This window comes from Scomber japonicus, chromosome 7 (assembly GCF_027409825.1).
Source record: "Scomber japonicus isolate fScoJap1 chromosome 7, fScoJap1.pri, whole genome shotgun sequence".
Taxonomy (NCBI): domain Eukaryota; kingdom Metazoa; phylum Chordata; class Actinopteri; order Scombriformes; family Scombridae; genus Scomber; species Scomber japonicus.
In genome coordinates, this window is record NC_070584.1 from 8,216,899 (window position 1) to 8,239,418 (window position 22,520).

At 38.3% G+C, this 22,520-nt stretch overlaps 1 protein-coding gene across 1 annotated transcript in view; it reads left to right on the forward strand.

Moving 5' to 3' along the window:
- lpp (LIM domain containing preferred translocation partner in lipoma) overlaps positions 1–22,520 on the forward strand; it is a 129,592-nt gene that overhangs the window by 34,316 nt on the left and 72,756 nt on the right. The window contains exon 4 of the mRNA XM_053322430.1: positions 9,367–9,566. Coding sequence (XP_053178405.1) covers positions 9,371–9,566 — 196 coding nt within the window. The 5' untranslated portion in view covers positions 9,367–9,370. The remainder of the gene's footprint in view (positions 1–9,366; positions 9,567–22,520) is intronic.

Sequence of the window (22,520 nt, forward strand, 5' to 3'; positions counted from 1 at the left end):
AACTGATGAGCACAAAACAAGCACATTTGAGAAGTAGATATACTCAGAAAATATTGTCACCCTTCACACCTTTTATGGATGTTAAAACATGTTTGGTTTAGTTGCACAGATAAAGACTATGACAACCAACACAGTGGTGGTATATGTTGAAGAAACCCAGAAATGGACTCTAGAACAGAGAAGATACCTCTGCCCGAGCATCTCAATCTATGTACAGGCTGGTACAGTACAAAGAGGTCAGAAATATAACAAAGAACAAGGCAACAAGAAGCCTTAAATGTAATCAGTAGTGTCTTAAACTCAGTTCTAAAACCAGTGTAAGAAGGCTAAAACAGGTGTGATACAGTACAGTCTCAGGCATCGGAGCTATATCTTGAAAACTTTATTAATGCCAGTCTGCTACAACATATTCAGTTTATTAGCACAGATACAGAAAAACATCAGACACAATGACAACAAACAATGTTTTGGTATATATTGTTGAAACCCAGAAAGGGTTTTTTGAGAGTCGACTCCCCATAGAGAGAATCAGTATTGGTAATTTGACAACAATATTCTTGAGAGAGAGAGAGAGAGAGAAAGAAAGAGACCTCTTGTTGTGAAGTCAGGGTTCTGAGAAAAATACCTATAGATCTATGCACAGGCTGGAATAGTAGTAAGAGGTTAGAAATATAACAAGGAGCAAGGCAACAAAGAACCTTAATGTAATCAATACCGTCTAAAACCAGTGTAAGAAGGTTAAAACAGTCTCGGGCATCAGAACTGTGTCTTGAAAAGCTTGTTCGTTACGGTCTGCAGTCGATGAGTAGATGTTTTGTTTGGACAAGTAAAAAAAAAAACTGTTGCAATATTCAAAGCATGAGGACAAAAACGTATGAAACTTGACCTGCAGTGGAAACAAATATGCAAATCACATATGACACTTCAAACACCTGCAGTGACAGGTAGGAACAAACATCGAACGCCCAATTACAAATAATCTCACACACACACACACGTATGTACATACTCATACTCATACTGTGGATTCACTCATGCTCACAGAGAAAATCGAATGAATGACTCAAAACACCTCGAGAAACCTAAAAATCATCCACCGAAGGTCTCTGGTTTTTCATGGCAAGGTAATAGGGCGACTATAGGTGCAGGCATTCCAACTCTACATTGTTGGAAATAGAAAAATACGTTTGTGAATAATACGTTAAATGTCTTTGAGCAATATATTTAACCCTAAATTGCTCCTGAATGGTGAGGTCAACATCTTGCATGTTAGTAATGAGCGTATGAATGTGTGAAAGAGAGATCAAACGTAAAGCGCTTTAGATAAAAAGGTGTATAGAAATGCATTCGATTCATTTCACTTATTTTCCCAGCTGTTTATCAAGCTCTGAAATACATTTCACCTGACATTTTAACCCTTAAATGGAAGCACCGGAGCCACCTTTCCATTTCTCACTCATTATTCTGTAATGTTTTTAGTGGGGTTTTTTTTCCTCCCCTCTTGCTTTGCTCAGGGAGGTGGTGCGAGGTGTCGGTGGGGGGTGGGGTTGTTACTCTTTGTAGTAGTCACAGTTCAAAATCTCATTTGTAATGGTTATCAGCCAGTCGGAGTCTTCACAATAGCTAATGGGGAAAACAAATCGGTATTTGCCATGTTTATCATTTGATTAACCTTCATTTTAGTCCTTTGTGTAATTAGCCTAATTATGAGAGGTTTTACACTGGATGTTTGATCGCTGCTTCAATACGCACTTCAGCTCTGAAACTCTCTGGCCTTTTAACAAATGAAGCCCTCCCTGTACTAGCAGGTGAACCTTTGCTGATTGTTCCAGTGAATGCTCAAAGGACAATTTGCAATGTAAAACTTGACAGACAGGTGACAGTTTACGGTGTTGCCTCTCATCGGAAATAATTGAAGCACCTGATACTGCATTAATCAAATCACCTCCTGTAGATATGAGACAAAGAACACATTGTTGAACAAGGCTAAAGTAGAAGTACACAAGTAACCGTTGAAGTCCGTTGCCACAACCCACTCAACAAGTTTGTTCTCGCCTCTGTGGGAGTGTGGGGGTGTGGGGGTGGGGGTGGGGGGGGGTCCGTCCGCTTCTGTCAACCTGGAGTCGGCTGCCTCTTGTCGTGCCGAGTGTAGACACAATGAGTTGTGATCGGGAGCCTCTTCTCGGCCGAGCTCTGAGCAACAGTGGCTTTGATGGAACAAAGAGGTGATTTTTGCCTGCTAGCTTTCTCACTCCTGGTGTCACGGCCGGTTTACGTGAAGCAGCTGGTGCTAAAGCAAAGGAGCGACTTACAGCAGGTGACCCCGAGACCGAAGTGTTGAGAAGGAACGAGTTGTTGTTGGTGTTAGAGGTGAAGTTGCTTCACTGCAATGTGTCGAGATCTCAGAAGACCTTTTTTTTTTTCCCCCTCACACATTCCACAGCTTTTTTTTTCTCCTTTCTTTGCCCTATATGATTTTCCAGGTCAGGTGTCAGCGCATAAAGGGCTAAATTCTCTTAATTTCCCTTATTGGGCTGACATTTTAAATACCAAAATGGATAATAAATTACAGATGCCCTGTGGAAAATTCAGTGCTACTCAACAAAATGTATTGTGTGTCCTTAAGGCCTGGCAAACAGGTTGAGTGCATTTTATTCCCCGTTAAAAATGTATAAAGATGATTTTTAAATCCTACCTTAAACCCTTAATTCTAACTTGCATTCTTCCTCTTATCATATCACTGCCTTCAGTTGTAAAATCATTACTCCATAGCATTACTAGTGGTCAGAAACTCCACAGTCAGCCCTACTGTACTTAAAACTCCTCAATTAAAATGTTAATTCCTCAGTATTATTTAACCTAAAGTGTCTTTTCACAACATAAATCAGAAATTAAATCATTTTCCAGCTGCACAATTTATAATAAAGGAAGGAAACAGAGAAAAAACACATTTTTTTGCACAGTTTATAACAGACATGGTGAGTTTTATTGAGAGATGCTTGCTTTGACTGTAACTGACCTTAATGTGAGACATAAGTCATCAATCAAAGATTAAAGCACATGCAAAATTCACATTTAGATATGTCCCCCCCCCCCTCCTCTTTTTTCATCCTTCTTGGGGACTTACTAAGACCTCTCACTGTGTTGGGAATTAACAGTGGTGTTTTACTTTACTTAATCCATACATTACATGTTTTATATGTGTCACATTTATGTGCAGGGAATTCTTGCCTTACAGGACTTAAAGCAGTGAATGACTTACATTCTCACTTTTACATGCACTAAAATTCTCAATATGTTGTGTAAGAAATTAGATTTTTCTAGGTCATTCTATGATAAAGGAATGCAAGGAATGTACAGATAACTGCAGCAAAGTGCTACTTTGTCCTTAACCATGTACCACTATTCTGACACATTTTTCATATATTTTTCATTTATTTAGTGTTTTTTTTTAATCAGTAAAGACATTGAAATGATGCCTACAGGATTAGATTTCAAATGAATTGAAGTCTGCTGATATAAAATGTAAAAGCCATTGAATTAAAATCACATTCTTTAGTCTTAAGTTTGTGTGGAGGTAATCTTGTCATGTAGCTGTACTGTTTGCAGTGGCTATGTTTCAGAACATGATGTTTGACTTGCCTCGTCCTCTGATGCCCTGACACTGGTATTTCTCTCCTAGTATTAAATTTTCAACACTTGAAAGAGGTCCAAAACAGCCTTTTGCTTTTATTAATATGTCAACACATGGCATGGTGTCACACTTCCGGCACTTTCAAATATTTACCCTTCTGCACAAAACATTTCAAGATCCATAATGACCACTTGAACTCTTTGCTCTTTCCCAACAGCGCAACGTGGGGAGCGAGCTCTTGTTTGTGTAATGTCGCATTAACCTGTTCAGCCATTCAACCAGCCCTCTAAAGCAGAGCAAGTCCAATGCTGGGAAGACTCGGCAGCAACCTCTTGTAGATGGGAAACCTTTAATTTTTAAAGCGTTTTCATCCGCATGGCTGATCCTCCGCATGTTGCGTCACGAACTGTGAGTGCTAATCTCAGTCGCCTACCAACCCTCTATTCGCTATGAAAAATCTGCCAGCCAAAGTGTATCTCCGTCCTCGTCTCCGCAGTGTCCCTTCGAAGTTATGTTTTGATAGGTGCCCAGTGAAGCAAGGGCCGTTTAGTTTTAACTGAACTCCACTCATGGGACAAAGCCCGAGGTAGGAAAAAAGCTGCATAATTGCTCCTTAAATTCTTGTTCACTTTTGCCCATAAACACAAGTATATGTGGGAACACTGAGAGTAATATCAACAGCATTAGCCACCCTCTAATGTACCATTCAAGGTGTATGAAAGAGACTTTCACATTTGTATTCTCCCTCTTTTGTGTAAAGCAGTTCAGCAGATTTCTATCAATTTTGCACATATTGCACAAAATGTGTAGAATGCAAACCGAGGAAGCAGCAGTAGACACTGATCTTCTTAGACACATTTAAAAAAAACAAAAACCTTAAATATTCAGGGAAGTTTGACTCAGAGCCAAGTTCTGTTTTTGCAGGAACCCCCTGATCTCTCTCTCTCTCTCTCTCACATATATACACACACGCACACACGCACACACGCACACACACACACACACACACACACACACACACACACACACACACACACACACACACACACACACACACACACTCTCACAGTTACACACATTTACATGTGGAAGATCCCCAATACAATACAGTCTGATCTGCTGGCCAGAGACCAGCTCCACTGGAGCAGTTTGGGGTTAAGTGTCTTGCTCCAGGGCATGTCAGTGGTGGTAATGAGGGAGGGGCATGCACTGCTCATAAAGGACAGACAGATGGATACCAGTACTTGGTGCTCATATATGTAGGGCTGAACAATGAATTGAAATATTATAGAAATTACAATATGTAGATTTTGATAATATTCTACTGATTTACAAATACATCTTGCAGATTCATTGCAGATTATGGTGTAATTTATTTTAATATATTTTTATGAGAATAATGATGTAGATATTGTAATATCAGTCAAATAATTGCAGTTAGATATTTTTTCAGCCCTACTCATAAACCATATGCATTTTACAGCCATGAAAAATGAGTCTCCATAGCAATGTAACAATACATTTAAAGCTGCTACATTCCATATAAGTAATAATGGATAAATGATCGTCTGTGGATGAAAGATGTCACTTATCATAGTGTTTTTGTGTCTTTCAGCTCAGTGTTTTGGTTTCACTTCCCCTGCTCTTATCAGTGTTATCAGATGAGGCTGTCTGATGTGTAGCTTTCACTTATGATCTGAGACTGAGAATGTATTTGACAGAACACTTAGAAAGGAAGAATACACTTCAATGTGCTGCTTTGACAGGAGTCAATCATCTGTAGATGTTTGTGATTTTCTGTTAAGAAAGGCAAAAAAAGGGAGACATGGTGACTATATAAAAGCAGAAGATCCCGAACACGAAGTGAAAATCACATTTAGTGCGTTTTCAGCACGCAATCTCAAGTCTTCCCAGCAGGAAGAATATTTTGCTAGAAAGCATGTTGTGCTTTCCCAAAACTCCTCTGAACCCTGCCATTTTCTGCTAGAATTCAGTACTCTCTGTGGTCCTCTTTGGATGGTTTTGTTTGATAGCTTCCTTGGTGGATATGAAAGATTAATGCAGCAGAAACACCTGCAGCAGTTCCTCAATGACAGCTGTAAAAGTGCAGCGGAACAGCTGTGAGAAGCGAGCCTCGACTGCTGTGCCCCCATAAAGCAAACTGTTAAACATGGTGTCACAGCTTTGTGAGTCATCTCGCCACTGCCCCGGCAATCACAATCGACTTTCCTTTCACGACTCTTCTGTAAGGACACTGCCTTTTTTTTTTTTTTTTTTTTTTTGTGACCGCACATGTACTTTTGACCTTTACCATACACATCTCCTATAGCGAGGTGTTGTGTTGCACGGATGTGTGCGTCGTCCTACTGCGTGTGTGCTTTCTTGTGGTGGTGTTTTTTTGTTTTTTTTAATTGTGTGTGTGTGTGTGTGTGTGTGTGTGTGTGTGTGTGTGTGTGTGTGTGTGTGTGTGTGTGTGTGTGTGTGTGTGTGTGTGTGTGTGTGTGTGTGTGTGTGTGTGTGTGTGTGTGTGTGTGTGTGTGTGTGTGTGTGTTCAGGAGACTTTTATCACCGAGCATATCAAAACTGATACAGAAGAGCACTAAGCAAATGCATAATTTAGCTTATTAAGTAAAGGGTGCTCACAGAAGACTAAGTCAAAGTTAAGTCAACAAAAAAGCTTGTCATGTTTAGTCTTACATCATCAGACTTTTAATCTAAACTGGGTTAAACAGGAGAAAGGGTCTTAGGGAACCACTTGTAGGTCAAAAGGAGGCTTATCACAGTCATCTATTGCACATCTGTGAAGTTAGAATATGTGTAGAGCAAAGTTTATATATTATTCAACGCATACATTGTGTTTGTGTGGGTTTCCTTTGGGTGCTCTGGTTTCCTCCCCACACTGCAAAGACATTCAAGGCCACACGGAAACTCTAGAAATGTGTCACAAAACATCCAAGGTGTGCCCCCTCTACGCTTTCTGGCGGGACAGTCTGCAAACCCTCCTTGATAGTAAAGAACAGATAACACCCAGTCAATAAGTCTGGTGTATTTGTAAGTATACATTGCTTCGCTGGAGGGTTACAGTGTACTTTAGCATGCACCGTTTATGTCTTTTAAATCAGATCTGACTCAGATATGGTTAGATTTCTGAAAGCGACGGGGGAACCGAAAGCCACAACGCCTTCAAGCAGTTCGTAAGTGCAGAGGGAAGAGGAGCGAGATACTGTACAGTGTATCATGCACACATGCAAACAAGGCCCCCGTTTCACAGGCAATTATTAATGTTGCGCAGATGGAGTTTGACCTTATACCAGAAAATGTGGTTATGTGTTTAATGGGAGGGAAATGAAAGACATGGGATAGAACATGAGGTTATTCCAGGGATAGAGTGAAACAGTCACAGGATCACGTACACGGAAAGAATACTCCGTTAGTGATGATGTCACTAAAATTACTAACAGGAATCACAAGAGGCAAACTTTCTTCAAAATAAGATGAGTTTGAGTGCATAGAACTGTGTCATCCTTCCTAGCAACGCCGTCAGTGACAGATTTGAGCTGCAGCGTGGCCTTCGCTGGCAGGAAACAACCAACTTGCAATCCATGACTTTCTTACAACACTGAACAAAAATCTGGATCAAACAAAATTGTAAAAGTGTGATTCGGCTCAGAAAAACAGCCAAAATCATACAAAGCACGTTGCAAGCAGATTTTAAAGGGAAACGTTGATATTTTTCAACCTGGATCTTATTTTCTCAACTTTTTTAAGTCAAAACTGACTAATAGGGAATATAAATTTTGAAAGCGGTCCAGCGTTGAGCGAGAGCGCTTTAGCTGGCTGCCTTGAAACATGCTGGAAGGGCTTTAAAGTGTCTGTTTTTGACACAGACAGACTCAGATTGTTATTCTAAGTATGTGACAACATTATGGACCATATGGATCATTATAAAGTATCATGCAGAGAGATCAGCGTTCTTCTTTACCTTTCACTTGATCCGGTTGGTTTATTATTGTGTCTAATTAAGTCTTAAGTCTGAAATGTCATGAGAGTTGACTTTGAAAATCTACACTCACGCTCCTCCTAGCACTCCTCTCTCCATATGCGTGTGTGTGTGTGTATATATATATATAGGAGAGAAAGTTAACCGTGTTTAAAAGTTAGTTCAGTTTATTTTGTTGAACTTTTACAGTTAAATTGGAGGTAAAGCAATTCTATTTTTTAACTTACACAAGTAATCTATGAATCATTAGAGTGATTACACAGTGTAGAGTTCAGGTTTGCGTGCCTGAAATAACATATTCATCACTTGTTGTGAAGGAAGTCCGTTTGAAATAACACACACAGTGATTTTAGTGGGTTTAATGTGCACTTTTAAGGCCTAGTAAGCATAAAGTGACACTGTGAATTATTGTCATCATCAAAGAATGTAACCACATACCGAAACAGAAATTTCCCATTCAACCTGTCTTGTATTGAGTCTTACTCATACATGCTAAGATCATTTCTTCTTCTTCTTCTTCTCTCTCTCTCTCTCCCCCCCTCTACCCCTCCTCTTTTGAATTCATCTCTTTATTTTGTTAGCCATTTGAGCATGGAGAGAAATGAAAGCATTTGCATTGAAAGGACAGGTGGGTGTGAGACACCAGCGCACGTCTGAATCGCAGCATTAAGAGCAAGGAGAGAGAGAGAGAGAGAGAGAGAGAAAAAAAATCAAAAGTAAAAACCATTCAGATGGCAGGAGGAGCAGGGATTTGAGCAGATATTAAAAGATGATTGTGCGTGGGCTTTTTTTTTTCTTCTTCTTCTTTTTTTTTTCTTTTTCTGCTGCGCTCCAGAGAAAGAATGTAAACCCTGTATCAGTCAGACTGAGGATAATAAACAGCAAAACATCAGAACATAGCACAACAAACACAAACAAAAAGAAGGATGGGGGAAAAAGCGCGGCGTATAAATAGTTCAAATATTTCAAGTGATTTCAGAATGCAGTGGTGAAATACTTGATGTTTGTGTCCTCAGCCAAGGCAAGTTCTTTTTTACCCTGTTATAGCTTTCACTTCACTGTAACTGTATGAAGGAAGTCCACAAATAAAAGATTACACACATCCATAATATTGATTAGCTATCAGTTAGACCTTTATCTTGATTTAAGGATTTAAACTGGCAATCTGAAGCTCTCGCTAGCAGTAAAACATTAAAATGATCTAATTAAAAAAATCAAGCACTCCATCTTCACTCTTCTTCACGACTTATGATATCAGCGTCCTATCATTTGCAAAACACTGATCTGACAAGCGCGTCAACGCCGAAAAATCATCGACGGTTTCACCAGCGTTACAACATCTTTCAATACTTTTTCTGTTGTTAAAGGCTTTTTGGTTTTTTAAGTTACTTCTCGCTTTGTTCACACGTCACTTTTTTTGATTTGTTGTTCTAGCGTCGGCATCGCAAGAGAGGATGTGAGTTAAAAAAAAAAAGTTAAAAAAAAAGGTTCAGAGTTCAAAGTGATTTCCTTCCCACTTTGATATGCTGTTACTTCATTAAATTGGACACATTAATACATGTCAGATCAGAGCGTCTATTATCTTTTTCTGACTCAATACTTGAAATAAAACAAATAGACTTGGATCTTATTCTCGCATAATTACTCTGACGTGTGCTCCACAAACCTTTAGAAACCACCCAACTAATGCAAACTGTCTTTTTTTTTTTTTTTTTTGTCTTTCCCTCATCAGAACCATGTGGAACCCAGCCAACAGTAACGAGCAGACGGGACAAGTGACCGCCAGGATGGAGACCACACCGTCGCTGGGCAGCGCCAGCATCTCCATCTCCCAGCAACAGGCACCCAAGAAATTCGCCCCCATGGTCGCGCCCAAGCCCAAGTTCAACCCTTACAAACAGGGAGGAGACCCCGCCCACTCCGACTCTGCAGGTAACAAACACGGCTTAATATTAAATGTGGAGAAAAAACTTAAATGAAACCTTTATTATGACTCTCTGAAAATACAATTCCACTGGTCTGCTATGAGCTACGAGTGTTTCTTTTTCTCCACTGGACGGTAAGTCATTTGTGTCTTAGAAAGATCATATTCACTACTAGACCACAGCCTCATCTATAACGGATATTCAACTTTGCTGACATCAATATTTAGATGTTGGACTCTCCACTTTTAGTATTAGTCCACATTCATGTTCCACTTCTGCTTAAATGTGTCTTTGTTTCTCAGCAGCTGTCCTTAAAAACAAAGTGCACTTGAGCAGCAGAAGGATTGTACTAATTGTAGTTACTTCTACTCCTTAGTATGTCTATTGTCAGACAAAACCCCCAAATTTGAATGTCTGTCTATGTTCCAGTATATAGGTTCATTTCACCCCCCCCCACAACAAAACACAATTATAGAATAAAGTAGTTGTGTAAGTAACACAAGTGTTTGTTCACTCATTAATTTCCAGATAGTTGATCTACAGTAGTTGCGAAAGTTCCTAAATTGCCAGATATTAATTGTGACAAAGACTTTGTTTGCTGTGTAATTCCTAATAAGTGTACAGTAAGTACTGCGGTCTGTAGTCACGTGCTTGTATCTGTTTTTTTTAGGCCCTGTGGGAACTGATCTTTAGTTTTTTTTTAAAGGTGGTCGAGCTCTAAGTTATTGTGCAATGAACACATTTGCTAACAGTTTAGAAACATTTGAATTTGTGCTAATATTTAACAGTAATTTGTTCCACTCCAACAGGGTAACATCTGTAAAGATTTACATTTGAGGTTAAGATTATTTAAAATAATCTGGGAATAAGACGAGTAAACACAGTGGCTGAGCTCTACTGTGTGTCTGTTTTACATACAACAAGTATGACTGCACAGTGTGCAACCGCAGGTTTGAGCTTTTGAGTTATGTATAGAAAATGTAAGATGAAGTGACACTTCCCTTTTTTTTATTACTCGTGTTTAAATATCGGTAGATAACAGGAGGAAATGCATATATGAGGGTTTTGAAGTGCATAAAGATGTAAATGTGTTTTATTTTCAGGTGTGGATGGTCAAATTTTAGGGTTCAAAAGTGTTTGAAAGAACAAAGTAAGCACAGTAATATGAAAATGAATGCAAGTGAGAAGAAACCTCTACAGTTGAGAATAATATCAGATTAATATCAGTTGAAAGAAGACCACAGGAATGAACTTTTGAGTCAATGGCAAGAAATAACACTGAAACGCCTGCTCATTATTACCTATACGCATTTTAAAGGTATTTATGTTTATTATTTACAGATGCTCAAAGTAACTGAAACATTGCACAGGATGATATATACTGTACAGCTTAATGTAAAGAACATGATGACTACAATGTTCCTGAATCTTCATTATTATGTTTTTTATTCATAAAATAGAGCGCACAGTAAATAAGTGTGAAGTGAATAAGAAATTATATTATACAGCAATATATATCAGCCCACCTCCCCATCTGGTATATGTTGTAATGTGAACATTATCTAAACCTCTACCCTCAAAGCCCCCTGAGACTCCTAGATTTCCAAAAACAGGGGAAACGGTTATGAAATTCAGCAAGCAGCGAGCGCACTGCGAGGTTGAAAAAAAAAACACTGTTGTCTGTGGGGGTTTGTGGTTTGTGTCATGGACCTGTCTGCTACTCCAGATGTTAGTTTTGCGAAATTGTTCTTAGACTGCTGCTTTATGAGCACTCACTAATTAGACAAAAGATTGCCGCTCTTTTTAAAAAAAAACAAAAAACCAACTTATTTTACACTTGGTCTGAGCGAGATGTGTTTTAAAGGCTCCCAGCTTGTTTGTTTTGGTGTTAAAGCTTGTTTGTGATCATGATTTTTGGGTTAGCCTTCAATAAAAAAATGCTGAGTTGGATTAATATTAAATCATGTCTGAATGACATCAACTCAAATCCTCCTGTCACACCTAAAGAAATGAATGAACTCCAGAGCTTTTAGTCTTGATTTGCACCTTTTTTTTTCTAAAATGTTAAAATCTTGATGATCTGTGTCATCATTAAAGCTTCGTAATTCCAAAATGTCATTTTACAACACAACAACATTTAATCCAGATCCACCGCAACTGTCTTATTTTCCACAATTAATCATTGTGCAGGTTTTAAGAGGATTAATGAAACAATGAAAAAAGAGGCGGGGATACATTTATACATGATATAATTGTTGTAAAGTTGTGCTTTGTAAGGTCAAAGTTCCATTGTTAATATCTCATGACCTCAGTCAGTCACTTTTTCTATTGTGTCTCCTCCACTGGTAACATTTATTGTGACAGTCACATAAACCGGGTAATATTTAATGAGTAGTCCTTATTATGAAGACTCAAATGCTGTAGATTAACATGTGAAATATGGAGGACACACTCATTTATACCAGTTTTTCTGCATGCTTACATCAAGGTTAAACATGATCTTATTGCTTGCTGCTGTATGTAGTTTCATAACATCTGCAGCATCTTGTAGTGATAATTCAAGGTATAATATTTAGCATTTTATGACTCATGGGCTGCCACAGCTTTTTTTTATTATTAAAACATTAACATCTGATAATGATGATTGCTTGTGTTGTCAGCATTTTGAACATGTAAAGCCATCTGCAGACAACTCCACTTGCCAAAAGGATAAGACGTCTTTATGAGCAGATTATCTGGGTTCCCTTTTTAAAAAAAAAAATTATTTATTTATTTAATATCTTTTATATCAAATGTGGGGGGACTGTCTGATATAAAATTGAGGATTAGCATAAATAAAAAAAAAATTAGGGACAAGTCAATTTGGCACAGAGCCCCCTTCGCTGTCCCTTTTGTCTACCAGGGGCCAGCATAAGGACTGGAATGAGCAGTCTGAGGCCGTGTTTATTGTGTGGACAAAAGGAGACGGTGCAGACGAGGGGGGTGGGGGTGGGGGGGGGGGGGGGGGGGGTGGCGCACAGTTACTCAGTAGAGGTCTGCTTTCAGATCTTTTAGCGAGAACTCGTCCTGATTAATACCCCAGCAGGAGGAAGTTAGAAACATATAGGTCTCAGACAGTAACCCTTCACTCAATCATTTACAACAGATAAGATTTTAGGGTTTAAGTTGATCTCATGTGGTACATGTGCTGTAGGAAAGTCACTCATGATTGCTTTATGGAAATGAATGGTGCTGTATAGAGCAGGCCTGTGCTCCAGCTCAGTTAGAGATGTGTGTAAGTTTTACAAGGAAAGGATAGTGACATGGGTGTGTGGCGCTTATGTGATTAGAATCAGGAGCAGCGTTTCAGCACAGTGTAGGAAAGGTGGACAAAATATCATGAATAACTGTACAAGGTAATGCAATCCAGTGCAACAGCCCTGCAATAAAAAACTAACTCGGTGAAGCATATTAAGTTCACTTTCCTTGCCGCGGCATTGATGGCAGTGTGTCATTTACTGTATGCTGTCAAGCTGTAAAAAACAAACAAACAAAAAAAAAGCCTCGATGTTATTGGCAGATGCAAGCATAACAGGTGCATTGTCTCCCACACTGGACGGCACTATATAATATATTATGAAAGAGTACTCACATCCCCTCTGTGTGCTAATAGCTTCTTCCTTGACATCCCTTTTTTTTTTTTAGAAATGTATCCTGGTTAAAATGTTTTGCAAATGTGTTACTGGATTTCTTTGCAGCTGTCTGCACGGATCAACACGTGTGCGTGACTATTTAGCGTCCGCTCAACGCTCTCTGGGACTTCTCAGTTTCGGTGTAAACTAAGCATGAGAGGACTGTTTTAAACGTGATGTCGAGGACAAAGGTCATCTTCCCAAAACAGACTGGAGATTCAGTTTCTGTTGGCTCTGAGCACTGGTTTTCTGACTGCATATTGTGGATTCCAAACAACATTGTGTGTTTTGATTTTATATTGCCATTTATTCAATACATGCATGTGGCTTTCTAATCAATGCTTCTCCTGCATTGAATTATTATTTGATTTACTACTACTAACTATTTGCATATTTACACTTTCTACATATTTCACACGGCTGCTTCAAATGTCTGTTTATAATGATCTTTATCAAGTCTTTAAAAGGGGATTTTTTTTTTTGCAGTTTGAAATGAGTCATTAACAACTTCATTCAGAACACGATCATATTAAGCGATTGAAGTCAATACAGTAAGTTATTACAAATGAGATCTCTTTCAAAAACCTCAAAACCGCACACCGTGAACGCTATGTGAATTTTGTGACAATAAGACGGTTTTATCTTGGTTTTAATCTCATAATGTCTGGCTGCTGATTCTGAAAGTTGTGAAGTTCTTTTATCGTGGGCTAATCATAGTGAAAGTTAAAAAACTTCCGAGAAGTGCTGTTTGTGATCAAACTTCTCGCACTAAGTTACCAGAAACCCACTAATTGTTCGCTCACAGCAGTTCAAAAATTGTCGAACATGTGCATAAGCTGTTTTTATTCCTCCATGCTTGACTGGCCAGAGGCAAACTGACTACCGGTTGTTATGTCAGAGTCCCACATGGGTGTCACCAGGAGAATTTACAGGAAATCCACCAATGAGTGTGTCAGTGTCCCCATAGAAACCACAGGCTCATGCTCTGAGCGATACAAAGGCCGCTTTTATCAAAGTAGAACACATAGCTCAACTACTTGTATTTTGTTAGCAGTGTGTGCAAAGTCTGTTCAAGTGATACAACACTAAAACTTTATCATTTTTCAATTTATTTATTTATTTTGTACCGTGTATGATTTTTTTTGGTTCACACTGTATGTAACATTTCATCAGAATTTTGATCTGGTCTGTAAACTTAGCTAGAAATTGAGACATTTCACTTCTCTAAATTTAGGCAGTATTCGTAAGGGTCATAGTATTGTGAAAAGATTTTACTTCACATCCTTTCTGTTCTTTCAAAGTAGTGTCTACAGAAGCTAAGTGAGTTTTAATGCAGAGTAAGAGTGAATACTGAACTTAGTGTCTGTTTTGAATTGTGGATGTAATTGGTCAAAATTGTAAATACTCAAAAAGAGAAATTTGAATTGAATTCTTTTCCATTTTTTACAGTGACAGCACCCCTTACTCTAGTACGCTCTAGTGAATTTCTGCTTCTGACTGACAATGTTGGTACGGCAAATTTATTGATGCGGACTCTATGTGGGGGTGGGTAATACAAATCTTTTTTTTTTTATATCACTAACTCAACACTGGAAGGCAGTTAGCCTGAAGGCCATATTTTGGTAGTGTCGCTAGTCCATCTACTTTAAAGCTAGATACAATAACCACCCCACATAACCACAGTTGAGTAAATGGTAAAACTTTCTCATCAGCCGGCAATGTTTCTTCTATTCTTTTACCAATATAAGGTTTTGGCAAATTGTGTTTGAACAATGCATTTTTAAAAAAAATATAAAAACAATATTAATGACTTGAACTTGTAGCAAGCTAACTTCCCTCAGAAATATGACATAATATCTATTATGATTAAGCAATCCCTTCGAATATTTCAAAAGTCTTACTGCTCTATCATCACAGAATTTTCCCTCAAATTCTTGAATTTATCGCCTATAAAGACTTCCAGCTCTGTTCAAATATCTAGAGAAATGTCAGACAGTGAAGAATGCCATCATAATAATTGGACAACTGTTCATTATACATTATTTTCAACTGGAAGCGCACAAAACAATATGAGAGGCTAGTGCTAGCATTAACAAGCTAGGCTAACTAGCTTCCACTTTCTAGGTAAAATACAAATGTTGACCGCATGCAAGATGACAGACAGCTTAAATTGCTGCATAACGGTACATAACCAATGCTATGTGGGCTTGATGAAAGAGGTAAAACGTGTCCTGTATCAACATTTGTAGGTCAGTAACACACCGCAGAAGTTGTACTCTTCTAGAAATACCAGCTTTCAGTCAGTTGTTGCCATGGGAAACCATCCAGCTTGAAGCTTAGACAATGATTCCAATGATATATTTGAAAACAATATAAACTTATGTTTTACACTCAAACACAAAAAAAAAAGTGGATGCATTACATAATTTGAACTGAATCAGTGTGTTGCATTAACAGTTCTTATATCTATATATGATCTTTTAACCTGTTTGATATCATCTTGGTTACTACTGCTAACAGGCTCATCATACTGATAAAGACACTTAATAAATTACGAGTATTTTAGTGATTATGTTTAAGTGTCTTCATCTGCTAACTGCACTTGTTTGCATGGGGTTACACAAGTATGACAGTTAAACTATTTATAGGTTATAAAGATATGTTACATAAATGTATGACCCATGTGACACCTGTAGTATAGAATAACAGGCTCTAAGTTTACAGTATATTTTTAGCTTGGCAGATTGGAAAGGTTTAATGTTATGAAACTGGCTGAGTTTACACAGCAATGACTGCATGGTGTGACATATGACTGGCTACATTTACTCTCTCCGCCATTTGTTTATAAGAAATGACAGCAAAGCTCCCCTCTCCACCTTTGATGAATCACGCTTTCACTCATCAGCAAACATCACTAATGTCACATCATTTTGAGGCACTAATTATTCAGCCAGTTTATCTTTTCAAACGTTTCGATTCAAAAAAAAAAAGAGAAAGGAAAAAGGGCCGGCTCTGGTTTTTAAACCATTCACCTTTTTCAGAGTATTTGTTTCTTTGCTTTTGTACAATAACATAATCCATGTATTGTTCCCAATCTCCATTTTTCATCCCATGGGAATTCTCTTTAGAGTAGCAGAAGCCAATTTTGGTCTGCGCATTTTACACTTAAAACAAGTATATCTCCAAAGACCTCAAATCCCTCCCTTGCATCTCTAAACCAAATGAAGTCATAAATCAGTCTTCTATACATATCATGCTAATTAAGAGCAGGGCTCAGCTGCTCTTCTCCAGCGGAAGATGGAATAAAAACGGGTCCATAATTATGTCAAAACAATGTGCTCTCCACCTCTGCCACAGCACATTTGGATGGGGAATGTAGAGATAAAACATGTAGACTGACACCCAGGACTTAAAACACTTTCTCCGTTTTGTCTGGAAAGGATTATAGGTTTTTGCTTCACAATATGATTAAAATGAAACCATTTTATTTGTCTGATTTTATTTTTAAAGGCATATTACCTCAGAGGTTTGTGCAAATCCAAAAAAAGGAGCTATCATATGATTTTAAAGGGTCAGGTATTTTAGAAGATTTTTAAATAAGCATGCCAACACTTCAAATTTACTCTGCAGTGTCACATGACACGTGTGGACCCACACTGTCGCTCCCTTCTGCCCTAATTTTGACTCATGGCAGCACGTGTAAACGCAAACAGACACCAGCAAATCAAGCCTTTAGCAATAAATGACGTTCAGATCGTGTGAGATAATTTATGGTCCATGCACCCAAACACACAGGCAAACAGGGTTTTTTTTGTTCATTTTTATAGCAGAATCACAAAACTCTCTCTGTGTATGAGGTTTTTTTCCGTTTCATCTATTCTGCTCTTTACTCTGCTTCTCCATCCTTCACTGAAATGTTGGCTGCATTATGCGAAAGGCAGTTGTGCCAGGCTTTGTCCTAAGTCCTTAAAGGCCAGATGGCCAGCGCTTATACACGTGTAACTCTGATAATATTCTACATATGTAAATCTGTAAACATATGCTCAACCTTCAGCATAAAGTCTTCCTCCCCCACAGAATATACTAATCCTTACCACAGAATAAAACTATTTAAAAAAGACTCATCTGCAACCTGGAAAGGTTTTCTTTTCTCCTACTTAAACAGTTCTCATTTTTGGTGACTGAATCGTTTTGCAACATGGTCTGCAGTCTCAAAGCATCTACACATATATATGAGGCAGTATGGAACCATCATAGTCACCAATCATGAGTCATATACAGTACTCGAAGTGTTTATAAATGTATCACTTACTTGAAAAACAAAGTTTAATTTTAGTCCCAGTGTCACAGCTGGATCTATCGCCACCCTTTTATCATCCCCTTAACAATACTCCAGTACCCGATAACCAATTATACCTCTTATGGCCTCTCAAATAACTTTAATCACTGATTAGGATTCCTTGTTCACAAAGCAGCTACTTAAAAGTAATTGCTCAATAAAGAGAGAGGAAGTTGTCGTATTAAGTAGGTATTCCTGCTGCTTCTCTCATTAGTGCTCACTTGGAGCTTTCAACTCCCTATTGTCACAAATGGAGCTAGCTTCATTCACAGCACAGAAGCCACTCTCTCTGCCTAGTTCACACTGCTTTAAAACGTGACACTATAAGCACCGTCAGAACTACACATGCTCAACAGCTCAAACCTGTGTTCATTTCTTTTGATGAATTAGAAAATAGAGAGTCAGGGTTTGATTTCCAGCAGTGGGACCCATGGCTTGGTTGTATTTTTCTGTAAACATGGATTTGTTTGTGGGTGGGAAGCCAGTGAGGGTCCCTTGTAGTGGCTCCTACTGGTAGGTTTGAAGTGGGTTGGGGAGGGACAAGTAAACTCAAAAGAAATGGCAGAATTATAAAAATGGTCTAAAAAGTTTAATATGCCCATGCATCAAAAACTTGTTTTTCACTCGAGTGGACTCAAAACAAGGTCAATGACAACCCAGAAAGTGATTCTGCTGAAAGAAAACAAGACCAGGTCAAAATATATGGTCCAGCCAAGTATATGACTGGACCGTGTATGAACTACTAGAGGATTTCAATTTGAAACAACAGATACAGGAAGTGGCAACACTTGCCAGTAAGCCCCCAGGAAGTATGCCGGGCTTTTACTGGAGCCAATTTGACATAGGGCCTTTCTCAATACAGAGTACACAAAGTTCAGACTTGCGTACTTGCTAGTTCAGAAGTTCGACTCAGTACAAACTTCCAACAGCAGCAGCTCAGCTTCAGCACAGCGACCTGACTGTACTGTGACAAAATCATCTCAACTCAAAACTCCACTAACACGTTTTTTCTCACAAAAAATACCATTATTGACGGAGAGATGCAGTAAATGACGTTATTCAGTCTGCAATGTAGCTATAATAAAAATCCAAACAGTTGTAAATGTGGTGATATTTGTACATATAGATCCGCTGTTGTTCTGTCCAGTTAAAATATGAACTTTGCATTCAGACAAACAAATGTTACAGCTGCAATTGCAATTGTTGATTTCATCTGTGAAACATTTATTAACATTTATCCTCCAAAAGGAATTATATCGTATATCAAAATGCTGTGGATACATAAGAGCCAGTGGTAATAAATTACCAAACAGCTGCACAGATAATTTCATCGGATCATATTCCCTCAGGGATGATGATAGACGTTGACCGGCCGATTATCTCAGGAGTCGAGCTGCTAGCAGCTGAGGTGACCGACTGGTTTCATCCGGCTAGCGGCTTCTCACATCTCCGAACGTTTGTAGAAAATTTGGATAAACTGACCACATATTAGGAATCTGAATAGTTACGCGCCAGAAATAATAATATAAAAAAAAACGTACATATTAACGTTCGTACAGTAAATATTACAAAAGCCTTTAGTCTGGCTCAACATCTCCACCATTGCTGCTTGTTGTTGTGAAATGCATTCTGGGATATTTGGCTGTCCCAAGCTTTGGCAGCCTTTAGCCACCTTTGTCCGCCTTCAGCAGACCAATTGTGTAACTTCATCACTCAGTCAGTTACTACTCAGCTACTTTGACATTCGGATTGCAGTCCAGCAAAATAACTTCTGCCAAAATATTTAAAAATCAATTATCAGTGAAACTGTAGAATTGCGTAAATAATTTCAGTCTTGTGGTGTGATTTTTACCCATTTTACAAAATTTGAAATAGCCTCGATGTTTTGGAAGAGGGGATTGAAAACTGAAACAGGAAAGACAGATGTCCAACGAAGAGATTATGTGCTGAACTTAAATTTCTACTTTCTTTCTCCGTTGAAACAATTAGAGCATACATTGAAGTTTAGTTTTCTTGCCTGTTTGCTGTCACACTCTCTTTATCCCACTCTTATTTTAGACCAGTCTGTTATTCAAGTACATTCTGTGACTGTAACATTAAACCTAATTCCCCTCCCTAGTCCTACAACCAGTGCATGCTCACATTCTGAATGAATGTTGTCCCGAGGTTGTTTTCAGTCTTGACACTTACGTTTGTCCAGGCAGCGATGGCCAGGACTGCAAACCTCTCATATTATCTAGGCCATATGAGGTGGGTCCTAAGCCCAGGAACCAAAACTGGAACTAGGTTACTGTGGTCATATAGAATGCAGGTGAAGCTATACCAAGTTCCTAAAAAAGTTCCTCGAAAAGCTCTTGTGGTCATATAAGGTCACTTGACACCAAAATAGCAGTGTACTCTAACTAGGTTATTTTTACAGCAGTGCATTTAGCATAACATGCTGTTCAATCTCACATGTCAAAACAGACTTTTAGCTCAAATGTTAATACTCCAATATGATGTGAGCATGGCATAGCAAAATAACCAATGAAGTGTGTGAATGATGGCTAAAACATCAAATTGACAATTAAAAGTACCCTGTGGAGATTGCTTTTTGGTGCCTTGGGATTTTAAATATTCAAAATATCAGCTTTGCAAATGTTCTGTGAGGAAGGAAATACATTCAATGTGTTTGCCAGACCTCGAATATATGCATAATGCATTTTGGTGAGAAACTCTGAATGCAAACAGAACTTTTGTTTGTTTTCAAGAAAACTCCGCAGGGCACTTTTAAGTTGCAACTTTAACTGCTTATTGTCCAGCCACAGCTGTTCAAATTTGTATCTATCAGTGATGGTTTTTCAGTCAGATCATTTCTCTAATGGAGGAATGTTAAATTATGGAAACAAACTGTAATATTACATGCAACTCAAGTTTAAAGAACCTCTATTAAAAGACTTGTCTTGTTGCTGACCCTGATTCAACCACAAACAACTTCAAGGTTGAGTGCATTCGTTTATGAGCGGTATTGCATGGAAGTGGAGCACAGGGAATACAAACTAGATCCAGTGATGGTCCTTCATATGGCACATTAACACATTTCAATCCTAAATGACTAGCATGATGACAGATACTAGGAAAATAAGGGTGAGGGTGAAAATAACAAGAAAGATGCTTTCAGCAAAGATGCTTAATGACCCTTATTCCAACTTACAAGTCTTGCTTTCCACTGTTCCACATACAGAACTCTAAGACCCTTTCAATAAAACATGCCTCTCTGAAACATTTACAACTCTTGTGTTTCCTGAAATGATAAATCCGAAACATCTTTGATGTTTGAGAGGAATGTACATGAAACTTAATGGTTTAATTCTCTGTAAGCCACAAGTTACAAGTGACTTATATTCAGGCAAAAAGGATCTGTGCTAGGGCAAGAGGGGAGGGAGGAACTGGGCAGAGCCTTGTTGTCGAGCAGCATATTTTATTTTTTCTCCCAGAGGTTTAGAGGAGCTGTTACACTCTGGAGTTTTAGCGGAGGTCACAAGGTTATTATATAAACAATTCACATGGAGGCCTCAAGCACCCAGAGGGAATGTTTAATGCAGTGCTCACAATTTCTGAAATGTTGTAATGCTCAAGACGCAGACATGTGTCCAATTTTAACCATGCTAGATTAGCTCTCTGTTGTTTTCTCGGTTTTTTTTCTTTTCTTTTTTTTTTTCCTGCTGTTTTGTCGAGGCAACTGAAAACCACGCTTAATTAATTTGGTCAGCTGCCTTGGATAAACTACATTGATGACATCAATTAGATTCTAATGAAAACAGATAAAAGCCATGGAAAGCAAATGGAATTTCTGAACAGGACTCATCAAAGTCCCAGCATTGGAACAAATTCCCATTACGTCTCATAAAAGCCTTTAATTTGCAAAGCTCATGTCTGGTTTGGTACTTAGAAGTACATGGTCAAATGATTCAGTCTTAAGTCCTGTGCCGAGAGAAGCCAAATCAGAATTTAATTTGGCACATAACTCCTTATCCGTTCTGAAACATGTGGTTGGATGCAATCCTTGGATTAGTGCGGACTTTAGAACTACAAATTTGGCTTGTTTCTCCTCCTCTGGCAGAACAAACACCTAGTCTAAACCGTTTGTAACATAACACTTACATTTCCAATCTCAGGAAGAAAAAACTAAACAAAACAGCGTGCTTACTCCAGATTAGTACTTCTTAGTTAACCAAATTGCTACAATTATGTGTGTCAATCCGTTGACGTGGGATGACAAGGCTCCATTTCTTTGTCTCTTTCACTCCATCGCTCTCTCCTTAGTATCAACTGTCTCTTTCGAATGTCTGTTTGAACACTTTAAACAAATTTTGGAAGGCAAGTTACAATAAATTAGATATTTTTTTCTTTATGAATCATTTCCTAATAATCCTAATTCCCATGCATCTATTTCATCAGCATGTTGCCCTTAACACATATCTTTCAAACCTCTAATAGAGGAATATGAATAACTAGATTCCCTTTATTTCAATCATTTAATATTTAACGCCAGAGTTGCAAAGTTCTCCCATGTTATAATAATCCGTTAGATACTAATTGTTGCAAAATATAGTCCACCAAGTTTGAGTTTGCACCACTTATCACTATTGCAATGAGCAACACAGCTCTAGTGCACTGAATACAAAGTTATTTGTTGCAGCTACTGTAACTAAAAATATCTAGATTTTTATCAGTCCTGTGTATATATATGGTAAAAATGATACAAGATTGAAAGTGCACATAGAGTTATTTTAATTTAAACCTGCAGTAACATGTTTGGCCACATGGGGCAGCAAAAACAGTCTGTGAACTTTACATATATCACCTTTATAATTGCAATGGTGAACTTGTTAGAAAACAGGTGGTTATTTACGCATCCAGCAGATACATAATTAGTATTTATTAGAAGTTTCTGGTCATCTGACAAGTA